General features: G+C 39.8%; 1 protein-coding gene across 1 annotated transcript in view; it reads left to right on the forward strand.

Annotated features, from left to right (window-relative positions):
• Positions 1-602: 602 nt before the first annotated feature.
• The window catches only part of CCDC113 (coiled-coil domain containing 113), a 71,201-nt gene continuing 55,596 nt past the window's right edge, over positions 603-16,207 (forward strand). The window contains exon 1 of the mRNA XM_053695286.1: positions 603-682. Within this exon, the coding sequence (XP_053551261.1) occupies positions 663-682 (20 nt within the window). The 5' untranslated portion in view covers positions 603-662. The remainder of the gene's footprint in view (positions 683-16,207) is intronic.

Below are 16,207 nucleotides of genomic sequence, written 5' to 3' on the forward strand. Positions count from 1 at the left end.
GTTAACAAACACACCGATTACACTTGCGGTTAAGGAGGCAACAACATGAACGCAGTGAAACTCTATAAAAACACTAGTTACACAGTGAAGAACTAAACCCAGGGTAATATGACGCAGAAAAAAACCTGCCAGGAGGGGAACACGTTGGCAGTACATTCCCTATGAGAGTAGAGTGGTTCCTCGCATACATTAGGGAATATAATACAATATTATATTTTCACTACTAGGCAAGGTAGTAAACCAGACAGACACCACTATATACAGTCCGCAGAATGAGAACTGAATCGCACCACACATTCACGTAAATGGTAATAAAACACAACTGTTTAATTAAGTTAGTTTTCCATTCGTGAGAACTGGAAATGCACACTAGACTTCACAAGTCTAACCTTGCCACAAGTCTGTCCCTAATTGGCCTCTGCAGAAATTATCATATAAGGAACTGCAAAATAATGCAAACTTTGCTAACACAATCACCGTGGAAAGCCCTGTGTACTCAATAACTAGATCGGATTGGCTCCAAAACAATGCAAGTTTTGCTAACAATGTCAGTGGAAACTCTTGTGTATTTCTGTAACTAACTACTCCAGATTGTCTCCAAATAAGGAAAAGTGGTGATGGAGGTTTGCTATTGAAAAACAACTGCAGCAAATTAGATGTGAATGTGTAAAAAAAAAATAATGTAAGTAATTTCAAAAGCAAACATATAAAGCAAAATATGCAACGTATTGTAAATCTTTTTTTTTTTTTTTTTACTAATTTTCTACATCCCATTACCTTAATTGCTATTTCTCTGATACAAGCAGCCAGGTCCTGGGAAATAATAGGTCTGGAAAGGCAAACCATGGCCCACTTGCCTGCAATTTTTTTTTGTTGGAAACAGCAAGTAGGGCTGCCCTTGGGATACCTACATACAGCCGTCTTAGCACCATCGTGAGTGTGACTGGGCTACATTTTTAGAACGTTATTGCTAGTTTGGATACACTCTCAAAAAGGTTTGCCTGCACTATGGTATCTGGACAAGCTGTTTGAGAATAGTGGCACTATATTTATACTATGGCAACTAATACAGAACTAAAGTGCAGACGCTGATCTGTCATGTCACACACAATGAGCCTGTGTGAGACTGTATTTGAGGTTTTCCTCATCAAAATATTCCTGCTATTCTCTATAGCTAGCACTACCAGTATCTTCATGCCCTTCTTGCTAGCACGATCAGTATCTTCATGCCCTTCGTGCTAGCACCACCAGTATCTTCATGCCCTTCTTGCTAGCACCATCAGTATCTCCATGCCCAGGGCCGTCTTTAATATTGACTGGACCCTGGGCAAAAATGTTCTTGTCCCCCCCGCCCACCCCATGCAATTTCGCTCTCCACCCCAACATGCCAAAAAACAACTAAATCAATTTATTGTATAAAAAATTATATATTATTGCATTATGCGAAACTGGACCTAAGCAGTGCTAATAAGTAAATAAATATATAAATTCCTCCACTGTGGATTCATTTAATATGCTTTTGTATGTGATTCTGGTGTGGGGTTAGCTGGTTAAAGAGATTTAGGGCAGCCAACAGGGGCAAAGCAAGGTAAAGACTAGGGCTGCAACAACTAATCGGTAAGTTTGATGATAAAAATAGTTGCCAACAAATTTCATTATCAATTAGGTGGTCAGCGATTAGTTGGTCAATTGCACAGCACCAGCTGCTTTAATCTGATGATCTACTGCAACTAAGATTGTGCAAAAAAAATTTAATTTATTTATTTTTTAAATCTTTTTTCTATCCGATTAATCGGACAATAATCATCCGATTAATCGGATAGAAAAAATAATAATAAATAAAAATGTTTGCACAATACCATGTGCAGGAGTTCATCGGATTGAAGCAGCTGGTTCTGTGCAATTAACCAACTAATCGCTGACCACCTAATTGATAATGAGATTCTTTGACAACTATTTTTATGATCAATCTTACCGATTAGTTGTTGCAGCCCTAGTAAAGACTGAGGAGGAAGCATGGAGGTGCAGACAAATATAAGTTTACTGACTGGAACAGCAGAACTACTATGGGAAGCTGTAAAATCTGAGACAGAGAGAAAACAAAAACTATAAAAATAAATCTTACATTAATGTGTGAAGTATCAGTATGACACTATACATCAGCCACAGCAGCACATGTCCCTTCTTTGCTAGGAACAAGTTCCCTCTCACCCTGTACTAGACAATGCTGCATTGGGAGGGGCATGTGTGCACTCACTTATTCTTCCCACTGACACCTTTCTACAAAGTACTGTTCCCCTAACAAACTTTAGTTTAGACTGGATGCTGTCTGCCCAAGGCTGCATGGATACAGTGTGAGACAAGTCACACAGCCTCAAGACTGAAGAGAGCAGTGTGTGCAGCTGCACAGATGCTCAAATCCTCACGTGCCTGCCTACAGTCAGCCCTACCCAGAAACAATCTCCACCATCAGAGCAGTTACCTGGTAACAGTGGTAACCCCAGCAGGACCATTTCTGATGCAGTGGGAATGGCTGGATGCCGAGTTAGGGCTTAGCATTCAGTGCTGCACAGTGCACACCTAAAACAGCACTAGCTTGGCATGTCACATGACACCGGCACAGTCTGGAAAATATAAGCAGATACATTTTGACTGTGACAGTATTAGGACTGACTGTGTGTGTTCCCCATGTCACATCAGCAGTCTGGAATGAACCAAAAAAAAATAAAAACATTTTTTTTTAACTCTTGGGCCCCTCAACAAAGACTGGGCCCTGGGCAGCTGCCCCTTTTGCCCTGTGTTAAAGACGGCCCTGTCCATGCCCTTCTTTCTAGCACCATCAGTATCTTCGTGCTAGCACCGCCAGTACCTTCATGCCATTCTTGCTAGCACCACCAGTATCTTCATGCCCTTCTTGCTAGCACCACCAGTATCTTCATGCCCTTCTTGCTAGCACCATCAGTATCTTCATGCCCTTCTTGCTAGCACTACCAGTATCTTCATGCCCTTATTGCTAGCACCCCAGTATCTTCATGCCATTCTTGCTAGCACCACCAGTATCTTAATGTCCTTCTTGCTAGCACCATCATTATCTTCATGCCATTCTTGCTAGCACCATCAGCATCTTCATGCCATTCTTGCTAGCACCAACAGTATCTTTATGCCCTTCTTGCTAGCACCATCATTATCTTCATGTCCTTTTTGCTAGCACCACCAGCATCTTCATGCCATTCCTGCTAGCACCATCAGTATCTTCATGCCCCTTGCTAGCACCACCAGTATCTTCATGCCCTTCTTGCTAGCACCACCAGTATCTTCATGTCATTCTTGCTAGCACCACCAGTGTCTTCATGCCATTCTTGATAGCACCATTAGTATCTTCATGCCATTCTTGCTAGCACCATCAGTATCTTCATGCCCTTCTTGCTAGCACCATCAGCATCTTCATGCCATTCTTGGTAGCACCATCATTATCTTCATGCCATTCTTGGTAGCACCATCATTATTTTCATGCCATTCTTGGTAGCACCACCAGTATCTTCATGACATTCTTAGTAGCACCACCAGTATCTTCATGCCATTCTTGGTAGCACCATCAGCATCTTCATGCCATTCTTGGTAGCATCACCAGTATCTTCATACCATTCTTGGTAGCACTACCGGTATCTTCATGCCATTCTTGGTAGCACCACCAGTATCTTCATGACATTCTTGGTATCACCATCAGTATCTTCATGCCATTGTTGCTACCCTCACCAGCCTCTCCCTGCCATTCTTTTTAATTTTCCCAGAATAATCTTGGCTTCCTTACCACTATTATTGCTACTATTATTGCTGTATATACAGATATACTTCACACTATTATTGCTAGTCTGCAGCCATCCTCCTGGCACCCCCCTCCCAAAATCATCCTCCTGCCTTAAAAGTAATGTGATACAGATAGGTGCTGGAACATACTAGGGTGCCCGAACACTCTGGTTAAAGGGACACAAAACCCACTTTTTTTCTTCTTCATGATTCTTATAGAGCATGTGATTTTAAACCATTTTCCAGTTTATTTCTATTATCAAATTTGCTTAATTCTGTTGGTATCCTATGTTGAAGGAGCAGCTATGCACTACTGGCAGATGGCTGATCACATCTGGTGAACTGATACCGATATTTATGTGCAGACACCAATCAGACGCTATCTCCGAGTAATGTATTGCTCTTCCTGGGCCTATCTAGGTATGCTTTCCAACTACAAGTATGAAAGAAATTGGATAATAGAACTAAATTGGAAAGTTGTTTAAAATCACATGCTCTGTCTGAATCATGAAAGTAAACAATTGGGTTTCATGTCTATTTAAGAATAACTACATTATAGATATACATAAGACCACACAATACAACTTTTTCTGCAAGATATTTGTTTCATGAATGGGTTCTAGGCCATTGTAACACACTATTTGAGGTCTGTTATCCAGTTCATACAACATTTAAAAAAAAAAAAGTGATTTTGTAAACCTCTCATTCTGTCACCATAGGCTTAACAATAGGGGCCAAAGGGAGTGCAAGTACAACTGGGACTTGACTCTGTTGCACCATCTCCACCAAGCACACTTGGTTGCTGGGTCAGAAATTTTACACCATGGGTGCCATGCATGGTACATGTAATGATTTCTGATGTGCATAAGGCCAAGCATGGTTATCCTCATCTCACCTCCTATGCATACACCACAAGCACAGTGTGTGCAGAAAAAAACAGATGCAGCAGAAAGCTGAAACCCCAAAGGGATAGAAACATAGATATTGACGGCAGATAAGAGCCATAGGCCCAGCAAGTCTGCCCAATATTACCTAACAGTATAAACTGATCTAGTTTGTAGGATAGCCTTATGCTTGTCCCAGGCATTTTTAATAAGTAAGGTAATGCTCTGTGGAGACAGGGGTTGGATCTCTGGTCTGATGTGGTTACGGGGTTGATGAAGTGTCTGTGTGGCTCTGGGTCTGATCTGAGGTCTGATGTGGTGCTTATGGGAGGGCAAGTGGTCTGATGCAAGTAAGGGACTAACACCTGGTCTGCAGGCTACTGGTCTTATCTGATGTTATTAATACTAATTGTTTTCATAGGGTTCAGCTGTGCTCAGGGGTGTATTTCGCAATAGATAGTGTAGGCTACTACCTAGGGCTGCCTTTTTTAGTGGAACACCTACTGGCTGGTTACATGATACAACTTTGCAATATACTACCTATAATTTGTTTGTTTTATACATTTTATTTCCAGTACTATATTAATCAGAAATATACTGAGGAATATATTCTCTTCAATTGCATATATGTTCATGGGCAAGTGTGAAAATAAATGTTAGTGGTGACAAAATATACATATTTAGGGGTAGATTTATTAATGGTCTAGCGGACATGATTCGCTGTAGCGAATCATGTCCACTCGACCACGCCAAATGCCAATAGCATACGCTGTCTGCATTTATCATTGCACAAGCATTTCTAGTGAAATGCTTGTACAATGCTGTCCCCTGCTCACTATCGGGCCACTAGCAGGCGGTGTCAATCACCCTGATCGGATCGGGATGATTTCAGTCCGCCATCTACAAGATGGAGGAGAAGTTAAGGAGCAGCGGTCTTACGACTGCTGCTTCTTAACTTCCGTTTCAGGCGGATCTGAAACGATGGGCGTAGAATGCAGCATCCACTGCTTAACCCCTTAATGACCAGTGCCGTACCCTGTACGACGATGGTCATTATGTCGCTGCAGTCCTGGGCTTCTCTCTGCTGCGAAATCGCTCAAAATTGCGAGATTGCGCTATTTCTGCATGCCCCACGAGTGGGGCACTGCAGAAATAGATTTGCAGAGTTACTGATGGAGGGAGGCGGGTGGGCGGCCCATTGCTGTAGGAGGCAGGAGGAGGGCGGGTGCGGGTAGGACTGCCACCCTACAGGGAAGCCCAAAAACAAATAATATCTGCATCATTGAGGTGGAAAGAGGGAGGAGGGAGGTGGGGCAATGAGGGTGATCCACAGTGGGATCTGTTGCCATAAAGGAATCTGGGAGGGGGAGGGTGGTAGGGTATTGAGGGGGAGCAGCTACACTACAGAAAACATAGGGATTTTAAATTAATTTAAAAAAAAAAGCCTAATTTGCAGCAAACTGGGTACTGGCAGACAGGGGGGAGGGTTAGAGAGCTGTTTGGGGGGGATCAGGGAGGTTAGGAGGTAAGGGGGATACTACCCTGCAGAAAATATTTAATTTAAAAAAAAAAACAACTTTTATTTTTTTTTATACTGGCAGACTTTCTGACAGTACTTAAGATGGGGGTGACCTTTAGGGGGTGGGGGAGGGAAGATAGCTGTTTGAGAGGGGTAAGGGAGGGAACAGGTGGTGGGATGTGTCAGATGGGAGGCTGATCTCTACACTAAAGCTACAGTTAACCTTACAAGCTACCTAATTAACCCCTTCACTGCTGGGCATAATACAAGTGTGGTGCGCAGCAGCATTTAGCGGCCTAATTACCAAAAACAATGCCAAAGCCATATACTGTATGTCTGCTATTTCTGAACAAAGGGGATCACAGAGAAGCATTTACAACTATTTGTGCCATGATTGCACAAGCTATTTGTAAATAATTTCAGTGAGAAACCTAAAATTGTGAAAAAATTAACAAGTTTTTTTAATTTGATCGCATTTGGCGGTGAAATGGTGGCATGAAATATACCAAAATGGGCCTAGATCAATACTTTGGGTTGTCTACTAAAAAAATAATAATATATAGTTTTAATAGGTAAATATATACAAAAAAGTCTCTATTTCTGTTTAAATGTAGTGATTGCAAAAATGCTAAAAATGCTCTGGTCTTTTGGGGAAGTTTTTGTCTAAAATGCCCGGTCCTTAAGGGGTTAATACATTTACCCCATAGGCCGGATTTAGAATAATGCATCAGAATGTATAACTGCAATTGTGGCATATTGTCAAGCTTACTGCTTTATACAGCAACACTGTCAATTTGTAACTTACTTATTGTATATGCATATTTAAATTCTGAGAAACATCGGCAAGCATGTACACTCAGTTTTGGCATTGGACAGTTATCAGTAGACATGAAGTTTCACTGATTGAAAGCTTCTGCCATACAGCAACTTAAATACATAACATACTGATGGGTTTTATTCCAATTATTGGGCCAGATTACAAGTGGCACACTAATGAAAGCACGGGCACCATAAGCAATATCGCTGGACTGCACTAACTAGCGCACTACTTTGATATTACAAGTCCATGGTAAAGCGCGTTAACCAGAGAAAGGTTAGTGCAGCAAACTTCCCTTAAGCGCAGCCTTTACTTCCAATGGACATAGTGCTGGTATAACAAGTTGAAAGTATAGTTAGTGCTGCGGAACCTGTTGGCGCTCTACAAATAACTGATAATAATTATAGTTTGTGCTTGAGTAAAAACCAAAACTGTGCTAGAAGATTTAGTGCAACTTCAGACCTTAAGTAAACTGTAAGGGTTAAAAAAAAATTGCACAAAACACATTAACATAAACTATTACACACATATATACACTTTTTGATCAAAATCTACCATATGATGGACGCAGAAAAAGCGTTTGACAGGGTAAGATGGGACTATATGTTCGCTACCCTTGAAGCCTTTGGCCTTCCACAAGAGTTCTGTCTATCTATTAGAGCCTTGTATTCGACCCCAACTGCCAAAGGCATAACTAGAAATCTCAGGGCCCCAGTGCAAGAATCCATGAAGGCCTCCCCCTATACATATATATATATATATATACAGGGAGTGCAGAATTATTAGGCAAGTTGTATTTTTGAGGATTAATTTTATTATTGAACAACAACCATGTTCTCAATGAACCCAAAAAACTCATTAATATCAAAGCTGAATATTTTTGGAAGTAGTTTTTAGTTTGTTTTTAGTTTTAGCTATTTTAGGGGGATATCTGTGTGTGCAGGTGACTATTACTGTGCATAATTATTAGGCAACTTAACAAAAACAAATATATACCCATTTCAATTATTTATTTTTACCAGTGAAACCAATATAACATCTCAACATTCACAAATATACATTTCTGACATTCAAAAACAAAACAAAAACAAATCAGTGACCAATATAGCCACCTTTCTTTGCAAGGACACTCAAAAGCCTGCCATCCATGGATTCTGTCAGTGTTTTGATCTGTTCACCATCAACATTGCATGCAGCAGCAACCACAGCCTCCCAGACACTGTTCAGAGAGGTGTACTGTTTTCCCTCCTTGTAAATCTCACATTTGATGATGGACCACAGGTTCTCAATGGGGTTCAGATCAGGTGAACAAGGAGGCCATGTCATTAGATTTTCTTCTTTTATACCCTTTCTTGCCAGCCACGCTGTGGAGTACTTGGACGCGTGTGATGGAGCATTGTCCTGCATGAAAATCATGTTTTTCTTGAAGGATGCAGACTTCTTCCTGTACCACTGCTTGAAGAAGGTGTCTTCCAGAAACTGGCAGTAGGACTGGGAGTTGAGCTTGACTCCATCCTCAACCCGAAAAGGCCCCACAAACTCATCTTTGATGATACCAGCCCAAACCAGTACTCCACCTCCACCTTGCTGGCGTCTGAGTCGGACTGGAGCTCTCTGCCCTTTACCAATCCAGCCACGGGCCCATCCATCTGGCCCATCAAGACTCACTCTCATTTCATCAGTCCATAAAACCTTAGAAAATCAGTCTTGAGATATTTCTTGGCCCAGTCTTGACGTTTCAGCTTGTGTGTCTTGTTCAGTGGTGGTCGTCTTTCATCCTTTCTTACCTTGGCCATGTCTCTGAGTATTGCACACCTTGTGCTTTTGGGCACTCCAGTGATGTTGCAGCTCTGAAATATGGCCAAACTGGTGGCAAGTGGCATCTTGGCAGCTGCACGCTTGACTTTTCTCAGTTCATGGGCAGTTATTTTGCGCCTTGGTTTTTCCACACGCTTCTTGTGACCCTGTTGACTATTTTGAATGAAACGCTTGATTGTTCGATGATCACGCTTCAGAAGCTTTGCAATTTTAAGAGTGCTGCATCCCTCTGCAAGATATCTCACTATTTTTGACTTTTCTGAGCCTGTCAAGTCCTTCTTTTGACCCATTTTGCCAAAGGAAAGGAAGTTGCCTAATAATTATGCACACCTGATATAGGGTGTTGATGTCATTAGACCACACCCCTTCTCATTACAGAGATGCACATCACCTAATATGCTTAATTGGTAGTAGGCTTTCGAGCCTATACAGCTTGGAGTAAGACAACATGCATAAAGAGGATGATGTGGTCAAAATACTCATTTGCCTAATAATTCTGCACTCCCTGTATATATATATATATATATATATATATACATATTACTGACTTTAATTGTGTGTGCATTTGTCTGTAACCCATTATGGAAAAGTACTGTGACTGTGTTGTCAGTCAGTGACAACACACAACACAATACTTTTCTATAATGGGTTACAGACACACACAAGTAAAGTTTATATTAATATTACCAGAACACACTTTTTTTTTTTTTTTTTTAATCTATAGGCATTGGGTATCCCAAGGCTAGCTCAACAGCATCTTACTGACTTTACTTGTGAGTGTGCCTGTCTGTAAGCCAATATCGAAAAAGTACTGTTTGGTCAGTGACAACACACAACACAGTAGTTTTCCATAATGGGTTATAGACACGCACACACACAAGCAAAGTTTATATTAATAAACTATTATTGTTGAAAGAAATGTCCAAACCTTGTTAACTCAGATGCCAAAAGATCTTAACTCCATGAGATATGAAGAGGTCTCCTGGTATGGCAGGATTGAAGCAGTGCAAATTATGCAGCTGCCTAAACTTATCTATTAATATAAATGTCTTCTTTTCTGAATGAGTTTCAGACTGTAGTTAATAGATATATTTGGAAAAGAAAAAGGAAGAATTGCTTCCTCCTTACTACAATGTAGACCTGAATATGGAGGCCTTAGTCCACCTATTGTTAGGTTATACAATGAGGCAGCGATGATAACCCACGTTTTAGCCTGGGACTCAGCCCTACATTTGACCAGCTAGATTGAATTAGAACAAGCTTCCCGTCCTGCTTATGTAAAATTAGAAGATCTCTTTTGGTCTACACCACATTGTACATCAAATATTCCATTAAACAATATTATAATTAGGCAATGTCGAGACTCTTAGAGGATTAACATATAGCATCCCAGAAATGAGAATTAAGTCTTGGACAGATGCTGCTATAATCAATAATCACTACCACAGACTTCTTTCAAGGTCCCTCTATCCTGCCACAAGAGGATTTAATTAAAAAAATTGTTCTACCGAGAAAATATTATTTTGACCTCCTTGTGATAGATCAGAAAAAGGGTGTGTATCCAGATGTCCTTTGTGCTTTCTGTACATTACCAATGTCTTTTAAAATCCCCTACATTCTCAAAAACAGTCAGTCAGGACTTGGAAGGAGGATTAGAGATCTGAATTCCACCAAAAAGATGGAGAAATGCTATCAAGCACACTAAAACGGCAATCCACTGTTTTACTCTTTATTAATTATTTTACAAAATATTAACGAGATGTATCATGTGCCTCTAAAATTTTACTCTTCAGCCTCCTCGTTGTGCTGGAGGGGCTGTAAACAAATCGAAGATATTCTCCACATTTGGTGGACTTGTCCAGTCATTCAACCACTCTGGGCTAGGGTCACTAATCTTTGTCAATTACAATCAGCTCTTTCATTGAGATATTTATTTAAGCTCCTGAAAAAGGTGGTAGCACCTCTGAAACTCATAGAACAATTGTTTTATTCAATTTATTGAAGGATTATCTGTTTAAGAGTCTTCAGTAAACAAGCTAGAATTTTACACTATGTTCAAGTGAGTACATTCCTTTTGTAGAAGGTTTTGTCCAAAATGTATTGCACCACTGTTTATGCTTTTGTCTTGAGGTACATCGAGGAGGGGAATATGGAAGACTTACCTGCTTGATTCAACGCCGCCATACAAAGACAATTACTCAATCTGTTTCAGAAACTCCCTCCTATGACAGCCTTATAAAATATAAACCTTCACAAGATACCTAAACATAATAGATGTTTCTTGATATATATTTTTATGGCTGCTAAACTAACCATCGCCAGAAACTGGAAAAAATGCAATACTTCTCATTGTAAAAGAATATGTTTTAGGTCTAACCTCCAGTTTGAATTGTTCTATTACATATGGGATCCCTGGGATACCTTATGCAGTAAGCTTCTAGTGACTCCCCTATAATCATTGATATATGGGTCGACCCCTCAGATAAATCCCCTTCTCTTTTCCTTCCTCCCTCTACCGTGACGTCCCCCTTTTTTTTCTTGTTTCCCTCTTTATATTGCACTATTATTATCTACATTGGGCGGTACTTTGGATAAAAAGTGAATTGATAATAATTCATCTAATTGTACAATTGTATATATTATTGCTAAACTAGCCTTGTTTTATTGAAATAATCCAAAACCTTGCTACGCCATATTCTTAATTGTTGACATCTAGTTGACTGTTTGTGAAATATGTATGTACATTTCGTTGGAAAAAAGTGAATATGTATTTTTTTTGTTCCTGAAAAATAATAAAAAAAAATAAAAAGTTAAAAAGTAAATAAATCACATTATTATTAATAAAAATGTTTTAAAAGGGTTAAAAAGGATATGGTATATGGCAAAGTGTTTGATTGGGAAGGGCTCTCACTGGCCAGTTTATTAGGTACACGTTGCTAGTACCGGGTTGGACCCCCTTTTGCCTTCAGAACTGCCTTAATTGCTCGTGGCATAGATTCAACAAAGTGTTGGAAACATTCCTCAGACATTTTGGTCCATATTGACATGATAGCATCACACAGTTGCTGCAGATTTGTCGGCTGCACATCCATGATGCAAATCTCCCGTTTCACCACATCCTAAAGGTGCTCTATTGGATTGAGATCTGGTGACTGTGGAGGCTATAGGAGTACAGTGAACTCATTGTCATGTTCAAGAAACCAGTTTGTGATGATTTGAGCTTTGTGACGTAGTGCATTATCCTGCTTGAAGAAGCCATCAGAAGATGGGTACACTGTAGTCATAAAGGGATGGACATGATTGGCAACAATATTCAGGTAGGCACTGGAGTTTAAACAATGCTCAATTGGTACTAAGGGGCCCAAAGTGTGCCAAGAAAATATCTCCCACACCATTACACCACTACCACCAGCCTGAACCATTGATACAAGGCAGGATGGATCCATGCTTTCATGATGTTTACCCCAAAATCTGACCCTATGATCTGAATGTCGCAGCTGAAATTGAGACTCATCAGACCAGGCAAAGTTTTTCCAAACTTCTATTGTCCAATTCTGGTTCGACTGTGCGAATTGTAGCCTCAATTTCCTATTCTTAGCCGACAGGAGTGGCACCCGGTGTGGTCTTCTGCTGCTGTAGCCCATCTGCATCAAGGTTGGACATGTTGTGCATTCAGAGATAGTATTCTGCATACCTTGGCTGTAATTAGTGGTTATTTGAGTTACTGTTGCCTTTCTATTATCTCAAACCAGTCTGCCCATTCTCCTCTGACATCAACAAGGCATTTTTCGTCCTCACAACTGCGCTCAAAGGATATTTTCCCTTTTTCGGACCATTCTCTGTAAACCCTAGGGATGGTTGTGCGTGAAAATTCTAGTAGATCAGCAGTTTTTGAAATACTAAGACCAGGCCATCTGGCACCAACAACCATGCCACATTCAAAGTCACTTAAATCCCTTTTCTTTCCCTTTCTGATGCTCGGTTTGAACTTCAGTAAGCCCCATCTTCACCACGTCTATATGCCTAAATGCATTGAGTTGCTGCTATGTGGTTGGCTGATTTGTGTTACCAAGCAATTGAACAGGTGTACCTAATTTATATATATACAGTGTATATATATATATATATATATATATATATATATATATATATATATCTAAATATGTATGTGTATATATCTTCTATGTGAAAAACATACAAATTTAAACTATTCCTTACTAACTTCGGCAGTTGGTCTAATGCGGTGTCGCATTTTAAATGGCACTGCCATTAGCAAGATTTTTTAAACCAACGCCTGATCAGCCCAGATAAAAAGTATTCTTACAACTCTGCTCCCGAACTCTCCTAGTATAACTACTTTTCAATGCGATTATCAATCAGTTGAGCAAATACAAACTGTTTTTTGTTTTTTTATATTTTTCCACTGTCATTAACTATATAATAACCAAAGACAGGGGCGGACTGAGACCAATCATGGCCATGGGCAAAAATTAGGGAAGGGCCCCCACTGTCTCACACTGACCCAAATTTATTCAAATGTATGCACATGAACATGGTAGCGTCCCTGTCCTGCCCCCACCAGGCCCCTCAACTTCCATGGCCAGAACCCCCAACATCAAGGGCCATATAGAGGGCCCCCAACCCCCAGGACCCCACACCATATGGCCCTCACAGCAACAGACCCCCGACAGGACCCCCCAAGCAACAAACCTCACATCCAGGCACAAGACCCCCGCTCTGGGGCCAGGGCCCCCACTAAACTCACACTTAACTGCTTTGTTATTGATAGGGCATCTATCAACCCCAGCTTTAGCAGCACATCAGGATTCATGGAGATGCCATTTGTGGGCCCCCTTACACGCTGGGCCCTCGGTCCAGGTCCTATTTGCCTGGCTGATTAGTCTGCCCCTGACCAAAGATTATTTCATTATCTCTAATATTACTATGAATGTTATTTGGTACAATTTGATTTTTACCACTCCCTTTTTCTCACATGACTAGGGCAATTAATCTATAGATTTCCGTTATTCCAGTATAGGAATAAAAATCTTGAAACAATATAGCACTTCTTGATTGTACAGCCCTTTCCTACAAAAGTCTCTTTCTTCAGATTGATTGAGATAGAACATACAATTTTTATAAACTTTCCAATTTACTTATGTTATCAAATGTGTTTCACTCTCTTTGAATATTCTGTTGAATGATCAGCAATTCATTACTAGTAGCAAACTAAACGCATCAGGTAAACCAATGACAGGAAGCATATATGTGCAGCCACCAATCAGCAGCTAGCCCCAAGTATTGCTTTGCTGCTCCTGATCCTACCTAGGTATATTTCTTAACAAAGGATACCAAGATAATAAAGACAGTTATATAATAGAAGACATTTGGAAAGTTGTTTAAAATTGCAGGCTTAGGGACCGATTTATTATTTGGCGAGTGGACATAATTCACTGTAGCGAATACTGTCCGCCCGACATCGATAAATGCCGATAGCATACGCTGTCAGCATTTATTATTGCACAAGCATTTCTTGTGAAATGCGTGTGCAATGCCGCCCCCTGTACATTCGCGCTGTCAATCATCTTGATTGTATCCGATTGGGATGATTGCAGTCCGCCACCTCAGAGGTGGTGGATGAGTTAAGAAGCAGCGGTCTTATAGACCGCTGCTTCTTAACTCCTGATTCTGGTGAGCCGAAAGGATCGCTCGAAATGAGCTGCATACACTGCTTAATAAATCGGCCCCATAGTCTCAATCGTGAAAAATTAATTTCGACTTACTCTTTTACACAGACTTATTTTTTCTCTTTTACACAGACTTATTTTTATTACTGTGAAATCTATGGTTCTAAAGCAGAATAGATCTGCCAGCACTTAAAAAAGGCATACAGAGAAGCGAGGGTCTTCATGCCCCCATAAATTGAGAAACAGATATGTATCCCTCTGTCAGTGATGGCTTTAGTACTGGTTATTACCACCAGCATTACCATTATATTTGGGACTAGGATCACCTAGAATAGGAAAAAAGAGGTCTAAACACACAAACCTGTAGATGATTTTTCATTTGACATCATCTTTATTTCTGCTGTTAATCCTGTTGCTGAAAATTCATTCTCAGATGTCGCATTTCTGAAATCATGTTTTTTTTTTAAATTTATCAAATATATAAAATATTCAGTATTCTTTATTTCCTGCCTAAAAAGACAAAATAGTGCCAAAAAACTTCTTTCTTTTAGATCAGTGATATTTGTTGCAAAACATATGTGCAGAAACCTATTTTTGGTGTTTTGCAAAGATGAACAGATGCTTAATCTATCATTTTTATTCTGAATTTTAAAAAAGATATCACCAGCTCAATGTAAATTTGCATATTTTTAATTATCAGTATTTTTTCAATATAGCTAGTGGTTTTACTTGAAGTTTCAGATGATATGTAAAACACGAATATATTCCTTAATATGTATTGCCGAAAAAATACACATTATAGTCAGCACTCTCTTGGATGCACACAAGTAGGCTAAAAGCATTAACGTCAAGCGTTTGTTACAGAACTTGGCCAAATGGTGATAAGCCAAGGAACTACTTCACCGTCTTTTCTTACCTTACCTGGGTCCTACTTAACCTACAGAGCTCCCAATAGTGTCACAACTATTTGTAAGCATTGTATTTAGGTCGACATTTTTTTTAAACATGCTTGACAAATATATTCAATTTATTACAAGACTTGAATAAGTACACAACACCAAAACAAAGCAATACAAAAACAACAGATAACCAAAAAGGTTATTTTAAATATTTTTATTCAAAGAACAAGGGCAAGACAAGGAAATGGTACTTAAAAAAAAAAAGAGTATATACAACATAAAGCTCGCATGAGATTATTTTAAGAGAAATAAATTTACAATTAAAGAATAGGGGGTCATTAAGGGCCATGATTTTCATAAACTCGCCACCATTAAGAGAAAGCACGCAAGACTCATTCACAACCTGAAACCCACTTTGCAACATAAACAGCTATCAGGCTAAAATGTGAGATCATAAATGAATTGAGGGACCTCGCACTACTGATGAGACTTCTTAGATTATCTCACCAGACCAGAGAGCTTTAGATAAAATTGTGCCTCTAGTCTCTATGGTTTTACTTTAAATAAATATAACAAAACAAACTGTAAACGGAGGCCCTACCCACTAGGGTTGCCACCCAGCCGGTACTTTATTTTTAATTTTTAAAAGAGTTGGTGTTGAAGGAGGTAACATGTAAATGAGAACCAGCAGTCAGTGCTGTGTTAAAGGGACGGTCTACTTAGGCCCAAACCAGAGCATTTTGATACTTTTGAATACTGTTTGTATTGGCTTCAAA

This window comes from Bombina bombina, chromosome 1 (assembly GCF_027579735.1).
Source record: "Bombina bombina isolate aBomBom1 chromosome 1, aBomBom1.pri, whole genome shotgun sequence".
NCBI classification, from domain to species: Eukaryota; Metazoa; Chordata; class Amphibia; order Anura; family Bombinatoridae; genus Bombina; species Bombina bombina.